Here is a 13,883-nt window from a genome sequence, read left to right on the forward strand (position 1 = left end):
AGGTGTTGGTGGCCCCTTCAGGAACCAGCAAAATCTGCTCTGGGCACCCATCCCAGGGGAGCCAACTACATCCTAGTACTACTTCCTTTTTCAGTGCACGATGGGACAACAGCCCCAATTCCACAGCTAGGGCTAGTATGGAAAACAGAGGGATTCCCCCCAGTCACAACCCTGCTAAACCTGAGATTTAATGGAATTATGAGATCTGGTAAAAACAAAGTTCTTGTCTGGACATCAATATCATGAATGATTCAAACAATCTCTGTTCCCGGTCCCTGTGTCCTGGGAAGCAAGTGTACTCAGGCACACCAAGCTGTTTTGCACAGAGAAAAGGCAAAAAGGAGGATGTCTTTCAGCCACCAGTTGAGCCCCTGTTCAAGCTGGGAGATTTACCAGCACAGCTCTCCACTTTGAACACTTATAACAGAGTAAGAAAATCTTGCCTTGGTTTAACAATCACAGTTTGAAGCCAGAACAACCTAAATCAGAAAAAGACTATCTCACTTCAAAACAAAAATCTCTGCGTAAGGAAACTAAATCAACACAGTTCTGTCCATAAATTTCCTCATGTGGGTAAGTCCTGAAGTCACAGCAGAAGTTCAAAACCACTTTATTCCAGACTGCAACCTTTCAGCCATCTACCCTGCTAGTTGATCTTACAGCAAGACCAATTCACAGAGAAGAGTCACCTTGTAAGGAAGCTGAGCTGCTCTCGACCAGCAGCTGCTGCAGAATCTGCAGGAACTGACTCCGGAGGAGGTCACAGACAAGAACATCCTCATTTCTTTCCAGGAAGATCCTTAGAGTCATCAACACCTTCCAGGCCACCTCCACAGAGCTTGAGCACACCAGGTCCTGCGAGGGAAGAAACACACACATTACCTTTCTGCCCTGATTAGGCAGAAGTCACTGCTGTTTAATACCATTATGTTAATCCGGTGCCTTGGGAAACAGTCTAATAACACACCGTTCATATTAAGTATGTCCTGATTAAATAGAGAACTGAATAAAGCAGACAGACTCTCATCTGATAAGAATCTCTGAATAATATCCTGTTTAAAGAATGCATTTGTCCATATAACTCCCATCCAGCACACAAGTGTAGGGGTAACATATTAATACATTTAAGGTTCAGGTCTTAGACAAGTGAGATCCTAAAGTCAGGGCCCTGTTTCCAATAGCACAGAGCTGCCAGCACTTCCACTCTCCTTGTTTTGAAAAATCAGTTTGTATATTAAAGACACTTACCTAAAATGAAGCTTATGAGTCAGGCCATAGTTACTAATTTTCAAAAGGCTGGCAGCCTTGTATCTATCTGCAGTAGCAACATAACAGCTAAACTGCATGAAAGGAACATAAACCAGACAAGCAATCACTCAGTCACGGAAAATGACAGAGTCGTGTACAGAGCATTCAGCCCATGAGCCTGCTTTTTGACTACAGAGCCTTGTCTGGAGTCTTTGAGTTCAATTCCACAGCCAGTAGCCTTAATATGGGCATACTTTTGTTGTTAATGTGTTTGACGTGAAATTCACCTGCACAGTATGTACAGATGCAGTTCCATAAAGCTGAGGCAGAAAATGCCTGGTAGCACTGACATAATATGATTGTCTCAACATGTGTGGTATCAGCACTCCCTTTCCTTTCCTCCCCCAGCAGTCCTGGCTACCGCATTGCAAATGGCACAGCTGAAAGAGGTAAACAGAAAACAGGTCTCAGCAACCAAGCCTGCCAGGACAGCCTATGGCCTTTTCCAGCTGCCTTCCCCTATCACACAGCAATCATGTGTCCAGACGGGGATGATGGAAAGGGCTGTGGGATCCCATACCCAAAGAAAGAAGTAAGAACAGGTTGCATGCCAGAACTCTCTAGTTCTGAGCCTGATCCCTGCCCGTATCTGAGAGTTTCAGGAATAAGGGGCAGAGAGCTGTCTGCACAATCAGCTCAATTGGCATAGATCTGCTCAATGTGACATTCAGGAATGTAATCTAACATCCGTCAATCTTCATTCTCTGAGAGAGTGGCTCGGATCTGGAGCATGGAGAAGACAAGTGGGACAGTGCATGATCTTGATCACATTAATCCCCAGAGGAACACATGCAGCTCAATATGGCAGTAACCAAGGGCCACAGCCTTCCTGGTCCCAGTAAATGCATCACTGGGTTAACATCTTCCTTCCTACTCAGGACCTCAAGGTCTCAGATGCAGTCACTAACCATCTGTCCTATCTAATCTGGACGATTATTAAAAGCACATAAACAAATAAATCATCCTTGGAAGGACATTCACTTTTGTTTCACTGTACCATACAGAGGCCTTTCCATTTCACTAGTGCATTCCTAGGCTGAGGTTATTCACCTCATAAGTTTTGTTTACATCTGACAGTATATTTAGCCCAGAATATTGCACTGTTTTATTAGCCCATCTAAATTCAGATTGATTATGTTCTTCCTCAACTGAAAGGTGAATTGTCAAAGCCTGTGATTTATTACAGCTCACTTTAAGGACTGGAACAGAGCTAAATTAATTTATTTCTGCAAGAGCACATGGCAACACAGAAAAGAGAAAGCAGGAATGCTGTACCATTCAGGGAAGGAGCCACTGTTTCTCTTTTGCTTATTGATAGACCTGTGATGTATACATCTGCTTAGGTTTATGGAGTGATAGGTTCCAGAACTACTGCCAAGGGTAACAGGGTAGAAAAGTCTCATGGGACACTTCTCCTTCATAATTTGCACTGGTATGTCACCTCATCGATCAGTTTTACTGACGGTCTGCAATAGTATCAAATGCCTGGATGTTTTACCTACTCTGCAATATCACCCCAACTGTGAAAGAACTGCCCTATGTGAGAGCAGAACTTCCCTCCTGTCAGTTGTTTCAGTAATGTGAGATATTAAAATTTACTTCACAGCCTTTTATATAAGAGCAGTCTATAACGCCTGTTGGGTGCCCACTCAGAATTAAACCTTGCTTCTTCACTGTGCGCTGACATGGGTTTCTGTTCTCAATGACACATTGTCTCAGCTCCCCTAACAAGCTGGTGAAGAAACATCATAGCCCTTGGCTTTTGCCCTTCAAGGCAAATCTCTCATGTCCTAGTCTGCAAATGTTAGCAATGTTACAAATGTTACTACGTGACTGGCTGAACAGTCACAGGACAAGTGGCCACTGAAGAGGAGGGGTGACAGGGCGGGGGGGAGAGGTGGAAGTGAGAGGAGGCCTCCGAGCAGCCATCAGGACCTGGATTCTGTCATGATTACGTGGGTTAACAAAGCTTATTATGCCAGCTAAAGGCAAACACACTAGTCCTGCTACTTCAGGGTCCCTTTCTCCCCTGCACTGATTAATTTTCCCTTTGCCAAGATTTTTATTTTATCTTTTAAGAGCAATAAAACATGCTATTTGCAGTCCTGAAAACTCAAAAAGTATTGCAAAAATCTGACAAGACTGTCCAGATAAAACCAAAAAAAATTAAAACCCCAAGCAAAAAGAATGCCACACCATCAAGACCTGTTCTCTGCCGACTGCTTTTTCAAAATTCTTTGTTCCTCATACCGTTCTCATCTGTGAGTAGCACAGTATTGCTCCCAAATTAACAAAACAGCTTCTTGAAAGGCTGCCATAGAAGATTCTAGAGTACCCAGCCGTCTATCTGGATAGAGAAAGGAATGGGGGGTTTAAGGGCAGGCATCAGCAGTACCCTTCAGATCCTTTCCTAGCCATCTCTCAAAAGATGCCTCTCTGTCACAGTGGCTGGATCACAGAGAAGAGCTAACACATGTTCACAGTCCCATTTTCCATATCAGGCTTCCCTGAGAGATGGAAGTTTGTGTATACACACATGGGCCCTTCTAGCAGAATCCTTGACCTCATAACAGCACCAAGTGCTTTAAGAACCAAAAAGCCCCCTAAAATCAGAGCCACGATAGCTGTCCCTGTGAAAGTCACATACCAATAAAATAAGTAAAATGCTGGAATTGCTCTTCAGAAGGGGAAGTAATGGGTTAACACTGTTCAGTTGATCAGACAGGCCAAAACCAGCTTCTTGAGTTTCAGTTTGCTTGCAGTCTCCCCAGGTAAACCAGAGCCGGAGGACTTGGCGTCCAAATCTCCCCATAAGTTCAGGGTAGCGCAGGAAGAGTTTCAGCAGGAGAGGACAGTGGACGTAGACCAAGCTCAGATCTGGAAGATTATCCAGGATCCTCCTTATGGTACACGACGACCTCTGATAAGTGTGTAGGAGGGAAAGGGGGAGAGAGAACAAAATAATCACTAGATAATGAATATCCAAAAGCTGAAGTGATGAGAGTTTACTGTGAGAAACAGTCACACTGCCTTTTAAGCAGACAATCAAATATATCAGTTAAACATCATTTTGTGAAGCCCATTTGCATCACAAAGACTAAAAAAACTTGTAGGCTTTATACAGTGCTCAAAGAGCTGTGCAGCAGCAGCAAAGAGCCATATGGGAACATTAGAAAGCCTGCTGCAGGGGCTGTGGATGTGTTCAGGGGATTGAAGCTACGAAATATATTCTATTTCATATGTGAATTCACAGCCTAACCAACGCATTTACACTTCCCACACATACGCAAGTTTATTCCGTCAAATCTGTACTCCCTAGTGGATTTTCACAGTTAACTTTCCAGAGTGTGGATGCACTGTACACTCTTTACTCATTCACCGCTCAACACTTATGCCAAAATACTTTCTGCAAGAGGGCTGATGGGAGTGGGGAGAAACCTTAGTTTTAACAAGAGGTATGAATTAAATCTTTTACCAAGTCCATGGCTCTGCCTTTGTCCTGACAGACAGCAAGGAGGTAAAGCGCAGCTCTGAGTATGTATGGAGCAGGACAGTCTCCACGGTCCTGTGCTGATAGGAGGAAATTTCTTATGGCTAAAAATAATTCTGCTTCTGGGACAAACCTGCATCCAAGGAGATTGGAGTGGAAACAATAACATAAGACATGCCTTACCCACCAATACATGGTATGTAATGGCCACAGAACCACTTGCCTTGTATACTCTTGGCTCACCTGTCCCCATGGGTGTAGGCAAAGTACAAGAGGAGTATGAAGCAGTGCTGGTGGCTGGTGAGAGACTGATCCAAAGGGAAAGGCTCAGGGGCTTCAGCCAGGAGGAGAAGGCTTTCAGCAACAGTGTAGTTTAATTGAGGCAGACCCTTTTGCAGCAGCTCAGACATCTCTTGCTCTAAAAATAAAACTAATATGAGCAGGCAGGCAGTGATGAGGAATATGTATGTCAAAGCAGAATGGAACAGGGGGATGGAAGCATCTGCCTGCCCTAACTCAAGCATATTACATTAGGGAAGCTCCTGATGTAAGAAATATCAAAGTGAACTTACTACCCCACTGTCTGCAAGGAACCAGCACACCTCTATGACTTGGCACGAACAGAGGTGTGAGACCTGCTCTAATAGAGCAGGACATCTCTATGACTTGGCATGAACAGAGGTGTGAGACCTGCTCTAATAGAGCTTTGAGGATGAAAAAACACCTCTGTTTGAGGTTCCCAGCTCTTTGCTGATGCTGCCTGGGTGACCAACCACTGCCTGTGGGAAAAGTGGCTTTTGCGATGTGGAAACTTTCATCTTGTTTATTTGGGACTTTATTATGATGGAAAGTTATAGGACAGACAGAAAGCTTTGTAGAGTATGCCAGAGGAAATAATGACTTTAATCTGCAGATATGAGTGGCTGTGGCAAGTAATATTGTTTCAATTAAGCTATGCACATTTGTGCTAATAAACGTCACCATGTAAACAAAACCACAGGCAGAAGAAACACATTCATTCAGGTAGGACTTCAAACTCTTCAAAAGGTATTCTCTAAGTGTTATCTCCTCACTGGACCAGTTTAAACAAAAGGTGGAAAAAATCTCTAAATAAAGCTTATGCATGTGTGTCCCTTCCCTCCTCCTTTCTCTGCACTCCAACCACTACCCCCCCCCCCCTTTTCTTTTTGCACCTATTGCCTAAATAGAAGGTGGCAGAGCTTCAATCTAAACGAAGCAATTTGTCTCTTTCCCTGAACTTGCCCTCCTGAGCAGAAGTTCTCTCCTTCTCTGTGGCAGAGTAAAGGCTCAGGCACAAGCTGCAGAGGAAGCTGGAGCAGGCCTGATTCAAGGCAGGGTTACTGTGAAGAAGAGCAGAAAGATACAGTGAAGAAGGCCAGAAACATCCTCCTCCCACTTCTAATATCACACAGTCTCTGCCAGAACCTTGATTTACTGAATGATCACACACAAGCATCCTCCCTGTCACAAGAAGAGTCCAGGATCCCACCTGGGCTTCCAGGCAAATTAGTTCCCAGAGGACACTCAGATCACAGATGTGGTGGCTGCAATAGCAGTGATGACAGTGAACATGTTCACATACTTTGAGACAATATGAATACAGTGGGGTACTCTTACAATCATCATACCCCGTATTCACATAACACTGCAGAGAATGGGAGGTGTTTGGGGGTGGCTCCTGATATCCGACTCCACTGGCAAACACCAGTAAGGAGATTTTGGAGCAATGGTGTTCCAGGGATGAACAATGAAGAATGTCAAAACATTAACTAAAAGGGTGAGAACAGATCTATTTCTGGATCTGTTTTCTCTCTCTCCAATTGCTTTCCTTGCAGAACAGGACATAACCAAACATCTTTGCACTGTAACACACCATCTCTGGTGCTCCACACTATTCAGAGCCCTAGATCACTCCCCCCGCCACAATTCACAGGCACAAACATCCTCTAACTTCCACAGTGGTAACCTGGACTAGAGGTGACATGTAGTTTGTTTACCCTTTTAATGAGATGCAGTCACAGGAAAGAGAAGGTAAAACATCTCTGCAGACACACAGAGAGTGTCTCCAAGTGCTCCTCACCCTAGAAATCATAGCCTCTGCTATACAAGACCCTTTGCAATATCTGTTGTTGAAGTTTAACTCCTCCCTCCCATTTCTTACACATTATCACACCACAAGGAAAAAATATAGTGGTAATGTGTGCCTAGGCAGCCAGAGCTCAGATAGAACTGATGCTACTGTTACTTCTTTTTGAAACACCCACTGACTTGGCTACTCCAAAGTCAGGCTGCTTTATCTCTATCTGCACAGCTCACGACGGAGCACAGAATTCTCACACCACTGTGTAAATCCACCCGCCCCCTACCCGACTGCTTCTCCCTTCTCCCACATCCAGCTTTTCCATTCTCAGTTGCCATTTACATTTTGCAGTAAGACTTCAACCACTCTTGAGTCTTTCAGCCTCCTGTCTTGCCTAATCAGATGCATTAGGTAAGGCATGATCTGCTTTCCCATCTGGAATTTTTTTAGTCACAATACACACATCATGATACCTTTGCACGGAGCAAAATCTGGCCTTCAGCTCCAATGTCAGTCTTATGAAGGAGGAGGATGCTAGAAAGAAAGCAAGACAGGAATGACAAAGGGGCACAGAACATGTACAATAAGGGAAGAGTAGGCAGGTCCCGTAACCATCCCCACACATCTCCACACAAGCCCAGGGAACAGGGCAGGCCATCTCAGTAAGAACATCTTTGTTAGGCCTTCTCTCCCAATTCAAACTACTCAGAGTTTGGTTTGGAGCAGAGATTCATTCGTTTTCTCAGAAGAAGAGAAGATTCGGCAGCTTTGCATGTTTAGAATAGAGGAATTCCATAAATCACCTCTCTGATGTGCAAAGCATAAGGAATACACAGAGTAAACAGGACTTCTCCATAGTAAAATCCCACCACCAATTCCAGTGTAATCCCTGTTTACAGGAAAGGCCAATTCTGAATATTTCAGAAGAAAGAGTAAAGCTGATGCAACTTATTTATCTAAAATAAAATCTGTCCCATCACCATTGCTAGACCAAATAACTTCTTCATCCTGCTGAACATGACTGCACACTCTATTCTTACTCATATAAACATGTAATATAATCCTCCACATAAAGTCTTGTTACGCTCATTGCCTCAGCAATATGCAGTAGCAGCAAGTTCCATCAGTTTAGTTAAGAGCACAGAAAACACAATCCCATGCTACCCCCATACCCAGCTTTTTGGAGAACTTATTCCGCATGTTTGGCACCACTGTAAAGAGGGTGTTAAGTGTTGAGATGAAAATCTCCATCATTGATGGGCTGACAGCCCTTTCCAGGTAGTTCTGTGGAAAGAAGAAAAGATCAGGTGCATGACATGCAGTAAATAAAGAAAGCAGCAGCTTTCTTCCTGCCTCCTGCCTGCCCAGAAAGTTAGATTTCTAAATCCAAACAGAGTAACCGTTCTTCTACCAAAAAGCCTGGCAGCAAGTCCACAGGCTTACAGAGCACTTTGAAAGCGACTAACGCTCCCTCAGTCAAAGTGATGAGTTCTGCTGCTAACTCTGTCAGACATGACATCAAACAAGAAGCTTCGTCCTGATTCCAGCTGGCAACCAGCCAGGCCCTAATGCACGGCCACAGACATTACTGCCCGTGTTACCCTGGATGTAACTGCTCTTGCAGGTCTGGTGGGTAATTCTCCAGCATGGTATACAACACAGGACATATGCTTAAGTGCAGCTGACTTCAATAACACATCTGTGCTTCAGCATTTTGTTGTGCAGTGGCAAACACAGGTGTTTAAGCTCTCTACAGAGTCCAGCCTGAAACTGTTTAGAACGGAATGACTCAACTCACTCTTGTGGAAGGTCACTGGACAATTTTCTCACAGTCCATTAATTTTTACCCAAGCTCAATGAGCAAGAAATAGCACACCGACGCCAGTTTTGCTAAACTGGACATGCGCTGCACCCTCCCTTCAGGGAGTAGAACAGCAACGCCACTGCAGCTGCCCAGCAAGAGACTGGTGAAGAAAACACAAAACAAAACATCTTCAAGCTCCCAACAACTGAAGAATCCATACACCTGAGCCTGTGGCAAAGCACAGGCAAAATTTACTCAGTGTTTAGAACCCAGAAGTCCCATTGCTTTGACAGTTCTGCTCAAAGTGTCTTAGTGACAGGTCTGTATGAAGCACTAAAGCACATGTGACTCTCTACGGCTGTTTTTTAAACCGTGTCCCTGGCCTTACTAAGGCACAATGCTTAGTAATGCCCTTGTTGTGTAGCCTGGGCAGCCTCCTCAATACCTTCTGGAAAGATGCATGAAAATGAAATTGCAGGTGCAAAATGCCACTGCTTTCTGGGACACAGGCAAGTTTTGAAAAAGTGGCAGAAGGGGAAACAACAGTTCAGGCACTCTTAGTTTTAGGCAACATCCAGAGCTGCCATAGATTAGACAGCATGGCAGGTAAACTATGGGGACTGATCAGTCTGAAGAAAGACACTGCCACCTACATGGAAGCTTTATGAATTTCTCCACCCTCTGAGACAGTACACTCCCATTTTGCGTTAACTACACAAGGCCACATTTGGCTCTGGAGAGGTGGCAAATGCCACAGCTGTTCTTGGTTTACCCTGCATGCTCTCTTCACAAAAAAACCCCATGTTTGTGCAACCTACTCTTGATGCTTGAAAGCACCTTTCCAGATACCCAAGGAGGACACCAAGTTCAAAATAAACCTTACCATGACCATGGGGATGCAGAGACTGTCACAAATCCTTAACAGGAACTCAGAGAAGTTGCTCAGTGTGTCCTTACTTTTAGAGTTGGGGGCAGTGAAAGCATTCTCCTGGGCCATGGGGTCACTCTGGAATTCCACTGCTAACCTACAAACACACAGTGGATAGCATAGGAGAGAGGAATCCTCCTCACTCTGTAAAGGAAGTCAGGAGATACTACATTTCCATGACAACTTTAACCATTAAGGATCTCACAAAACTTCATGTGTTGGAAACACAGGAATCTGGCAATCACACAGTTACCTCTTGAGTGAAGGTATTAAAAGTCAGCAATGTTGCACAACAGTACAAATTGGGAAAGCAAGACCCAGCTTCTGTGAATAAAGTATCTGCTGTGGGAAACCCCAGTGTGGTAATACTACAGGTTCTCAGCCCAGCCAGAGTGCCTGGAGCACAACACAGCAAACCTCATGAAAATCAGCCAGGGGACCATTCAGCTGAGGTAAAAATCATCACAGAACTGAGAGCCCTATAACACCCCCCCAAGACACTGTGTCAGTGCAGACAGGGACACTTGCTTCTGCCTGAGTTACCTTGACCAAGCCAAATGCAAGTGGTGGATGGCAAAATAACTCAGTTGGCCAGACTGCCCTAACAACAGGTTCAGATTCATACACAAACTCATCTACCACCGTCAGCTGTACAGCTAAGGGTGGGAGAGAGCTCTCATGCAGCAAAACAGGAAAGGTTGGTGCCTATAAACCCACTTGCACTAACAGGTCACAGACATGAGAAAATCCAAGGCCAGCATCTGGAGCAGATGCACATTTGTTCAATGGTTAATCCCTTCCAGCACTGAAACCACATGCCTCAGGGCACAGGAATATGGCTTCACATGTACCCTCCAACCTTACATCATCACCAGTTTTGGCTAATTTTCAAGCAGTTCCTCCAAGGCCAAAGATATGAAATAAAGTGATAGGTCCTAGGCAATTTTCTTGGGAGACACACACAGGTGTCACAAAATTTTCACTACCACTACATATCCCTCCTCCTGTTGTTTCACCAACAAGTGCCATGCGTTGAACTCACCTGTGATATTTTAGTGATGGGGTTGGATAGAGAAACTCAATTACAAGAACAGAAGGATGGATGAACATGGACACACACAACATCCACCCCTCCAGTCCCCTGACTTGTCCTCACCTGCAAGCATTTCTGAAACTTTCCAGTGTGTTGAGCAATAACTGGCCCTGTCTCTGAGGAACTCTGCCACGATTTATGTTTGCTGGGTGACTCTGAGACACTGAGAATAGGAGATCACCCTGTCAAAGGAGAGAAGCTTTCAAATTCTTATGTTCGCTGTTGGAAAAATTGCTTTCTTCTCAGATACCAGCAGCAGGAGGAACAACAGATTTCCCTTCACTCACTTATTTCACATAGCTGCTTTTTTACTATTGTGCTTTCCCAGGAGGGCAGAGTTAGAGAGCTTTTGTGCTCTTCCTAGGGAAGACAGAGCTACAGAGCTACTAGTTCTGCACTGTCCCATCTTTACAGTCTCTATTGCCATGGCTTGATTTAATCTGAGTTTTAAATGGCTCAGTGAATGGAGCTTCATGCCTTTCTGGGAAAACTCTCAATATATTTTTTAAATGTTGTTTCTCCCAGTTACTTTCCAGACAACACTAAACAGTTCCTCCCCCTGCTCGGCACTGAAATCTTAGAAGTTCTCTACTTGGGCTCAGATTTGTAAGCAACTATCCATGTGCCGGCTCTTGTTCCCACACAGCATCCTACTGAGTTCAGCCAGAAGCCAAATGCAGTGCTAGAGCTAATCATTTGCCCAAACTGAGACCCACTTGGAATTAAAAATCTGCCTTTAAATCTTAACCTGTTGTGGTGGTGTTCTCTGAATGCTATCAGAGAAGGACACAGCAACACAGTGGTGCCTGGCAGTTCAGAGCTCCTTCTCTTTCCCCATTTGAGACATCTTCATACAAGTACAACAATTTCCCATTTTCTCCCATGAAAGAAAGCCTGGATGTCCTTCCTATCTGCCTAATTTCCTTCCTGTAAAACTCCTTATTCTGAATGGGACAGCAAGCTCTCTGTGTTTGCAAACAGACTGACCAACACTTGCTTGTGGGGCAGAAAGCAATTCTGTTTTTTCCAGGCAGACAAGACGCCTGGTACCACATAACTTGGGCCTAAAGATAGTTCAGCAAGCATTTGGAGCTCTGATGCTTCAGCAAGATGCTCTTGCCACGGCAGACATGTGATCTGAACATATATGGCCCTGAGCCTAGAGCAAGAAGGCTCATTCCTTGCCTCTTCATGAGCCACCTGTAATGGGGGCTCTCCTCAGAGGTGTGTAGGTCCCAGCAGCACATCACAGTAACTGCATATTCCAGGAACACAACAGGATTTGCAGTGTGAAGAATGGCTAACAGCTCCCTTGCTGAGGCATCACAGTGCATGCATGGTGACCCTCTTGGTCTAAAGGCATAGTAAGAGATGTTCATTGCCAAAAAAATAGTGTGACCAACAGAGCCTACAAAGTGGGGACCTGAAGAAGGGGAAGTTCAAATGACCTTGGAGTGTTGGACACATAAACAGAGCAGCGCACTTAAGTGGTGCCCCACAAATCTTCACTGATTTAGAAAGACAACATTCACCAGCATCAATCTTCAGCTACTCCAAAGACAAAGATTGGTTCCATCTCAAGGCATGAGGATCAAAAGAAACACCAGAGAACCCAACAGCCATAGAGTAAGGGGAGAGAACATATATACGACATCCACATAGCACACTAGGAGGATCATCCCTGTCCTTCTTGGTCCTGCCAAAAAGAAACAACAACTTTTGACTTACTGCATGCCTCTTGCTACTCTGTGGTGGGGAGAAGTCAGCACATCGCTTCAGCATTGCCTCCAGCAGCTTCTGCAGCTCTTCATATGGGACTGGAGGGGAGCTCAGATGGTCCTTCCTGAACAAGCAGAGAGAAAGACAGCATGCACATTCCCTGCTGGGGAAATTCCACCTGGGAAGGCAACACCAGCAGAAATAACTGCTCTTCTGATAGCATCATGCCATTACCACTTCTCTCCAGCACGGCACACTAAGGTCACAATATCTGGAAAGTGCCTTCATCCAGACGTGTGCCCAAACACACTCTCACTGCACTCACTGTTCGCTCCCACCACAGCCAGGAAGGACATGCCTGTGCACATCTTAGCTTGCTCTTATGTATCCAGATGGGGCACAGAGTGGCAAAGCCACCACAGCCGCAGTATGAGCCTGCCTGGGACGCCAGGTCCTTGCTGCAGCATCTTGCTGCCCACCACAGCTTCATTGCCCTGGCAGCGCTTTAAGGTGGGTGGGAAGCCAGCTCTGCTGTGCCCACGCCTGTCACAGCCAGAAGTCCCACTGCAGAGCACACTCACCCACACAGCCACAGGGGAACCGTAGAGACCAACGCAGTATTAACAGATCTATCTGAAGAAAAGCCTGCAAATTCTTTCCTGCCTACCTCAGGAAAGCTGCCACAGCTCTCACAGCCTCCACCACCACCTCGAGCACAGGGCAGTTCACTGTCTCCATCAAAACATCAATGGCTTCTATACATACACCTCGGTTTGTGAATAATTTGATTTCCACTGGCTGCCTGTGAAGAGGAAACAGAGTAAGCAAGGATAATATTGTCAGAGTTAAGTAACTGTACTGCCCCTTCTTCATTTCACCAAATGGACAGCTGAGCCATGTGGTTCCAGCAATGCTTTTCAGTATTCAGAGCCAGCTGCGCTCAAGGAGGTAGTCTCAAACTTGAGCAGGTGGAGGGTTTTGCTACAAAGAGTGAACTTCAGCAGGTCTGTAGCCCTATTATGATGAAAAAACCCACAGTCTGCATAGCTGTGTGACAGCACCAGTGAACGCTGACATAAAAAGCATAAGAAAAAACAGGCTTTGCCAAATACAGTGATCTCTCTGCCTAGGACTTGATGCTGAGGCCATCTGCTCTGGCATTTGCAGGTTCATCTGGCAATTCATATTTCTGAGTAAACAAGCAAACACCACCATTCTAGAACAAGGATGATGCCATGAGAATAGCTTCTTTCACAGTCTTACAGCACTTCTTAATGCCAGATGCTGCCAGAAGGACAGGGAGTTTCTCGAACCTGAAAAGAAATCAGGAAAATAAACATAATCCAACTGTTTCAACAATTCTTCTTGATCGGGAACATTTTGGTCATCTGATCAACTTGTGGCCCGATACCTTTGAGCATTTAGCAGGAAAGCATGGAG

At 45.0% G+C, this 13,883-nt stretch overlaps 1 protein-coding gene across 17 annotated transcripts in view; it reads right to left on the minus strand.

Annotated features, from left to right (window-relative positions):
- The window catches only part of LOC102086632 (coiled-coil domain-containing protein 134), a 47,751-nt gene that overhangs the window by 21,844 nt on the left and 12,024 nt on the right, over positions 1–13,883 (minus strand). For 13 of the 17 annotated variants that reach the window (XR_010468978.1, XM_065046028.1, XM_065045958.1 and 10 more), the window contains 12 exons: positions 13,111–13,245; positions 12,453–12,567; positions 10,788–10,906; positions 9,587–9,728; positions 8,072–8,183; positions 7,373–7,433; positions 6,817–6,900; positions 6,062–6,159; positions 5,042–5,216; positions 4,784–4,931; positions 3,956–4,228; positions 690–855 (listed from right to left, as the gene is read on the minus strand). Coding sequence is in view for 16 of the 17 variants with exons in the window: in XM_065046028.1 (XP_064902100.1) it covers positions 690–855; positions 3,956–4,228; positions 4,784–4,931; positions 5,042–5,216; positions 6,062–6,159; positions 6,817–6,900; positions 7,373–7,433; positions 8,072–8,183; positions 9,587–9,728; positions 10,788–10,906; positions 12,453–12,567; positions 13,111–13,245 (1,628 nt within the window). In the remaining variant the exon portion in view is untranslated. The remainder of the gene's footprint in view (positions 1–689; positions 856–3,955; positions 4,229–4,783; positions 4,932–5,041; positions 5,217–6,061; positions 6,160–6,816; positions 6,901–7,372; positions 7,434–8,071; positions 8,184–9,586; positions 9,729–10,787; positions 10,907–12,452; positions 12,568–13,110; positions 13,246–13,883) is intronic. The other 4 variants (XM_065046075.1, XM_065046002.1, XM_065045975.1 and 1 more) reach the window with 2 other exon arrangements.

Source organism: Columba livia, chromosome 1, assembly GCF_036013475.1.
Source record: "Columba livia isolate bColLiv1 breed racing homer chromosome 1, bColLiv1.pat.W.v2, whole genome shotgun sequence".
NCBI classification, from domain to species: Eukaryota; Metazoa; Chordata; class Aves; order Columbiformes; family Columbidae; genus Columba; species Columba livia.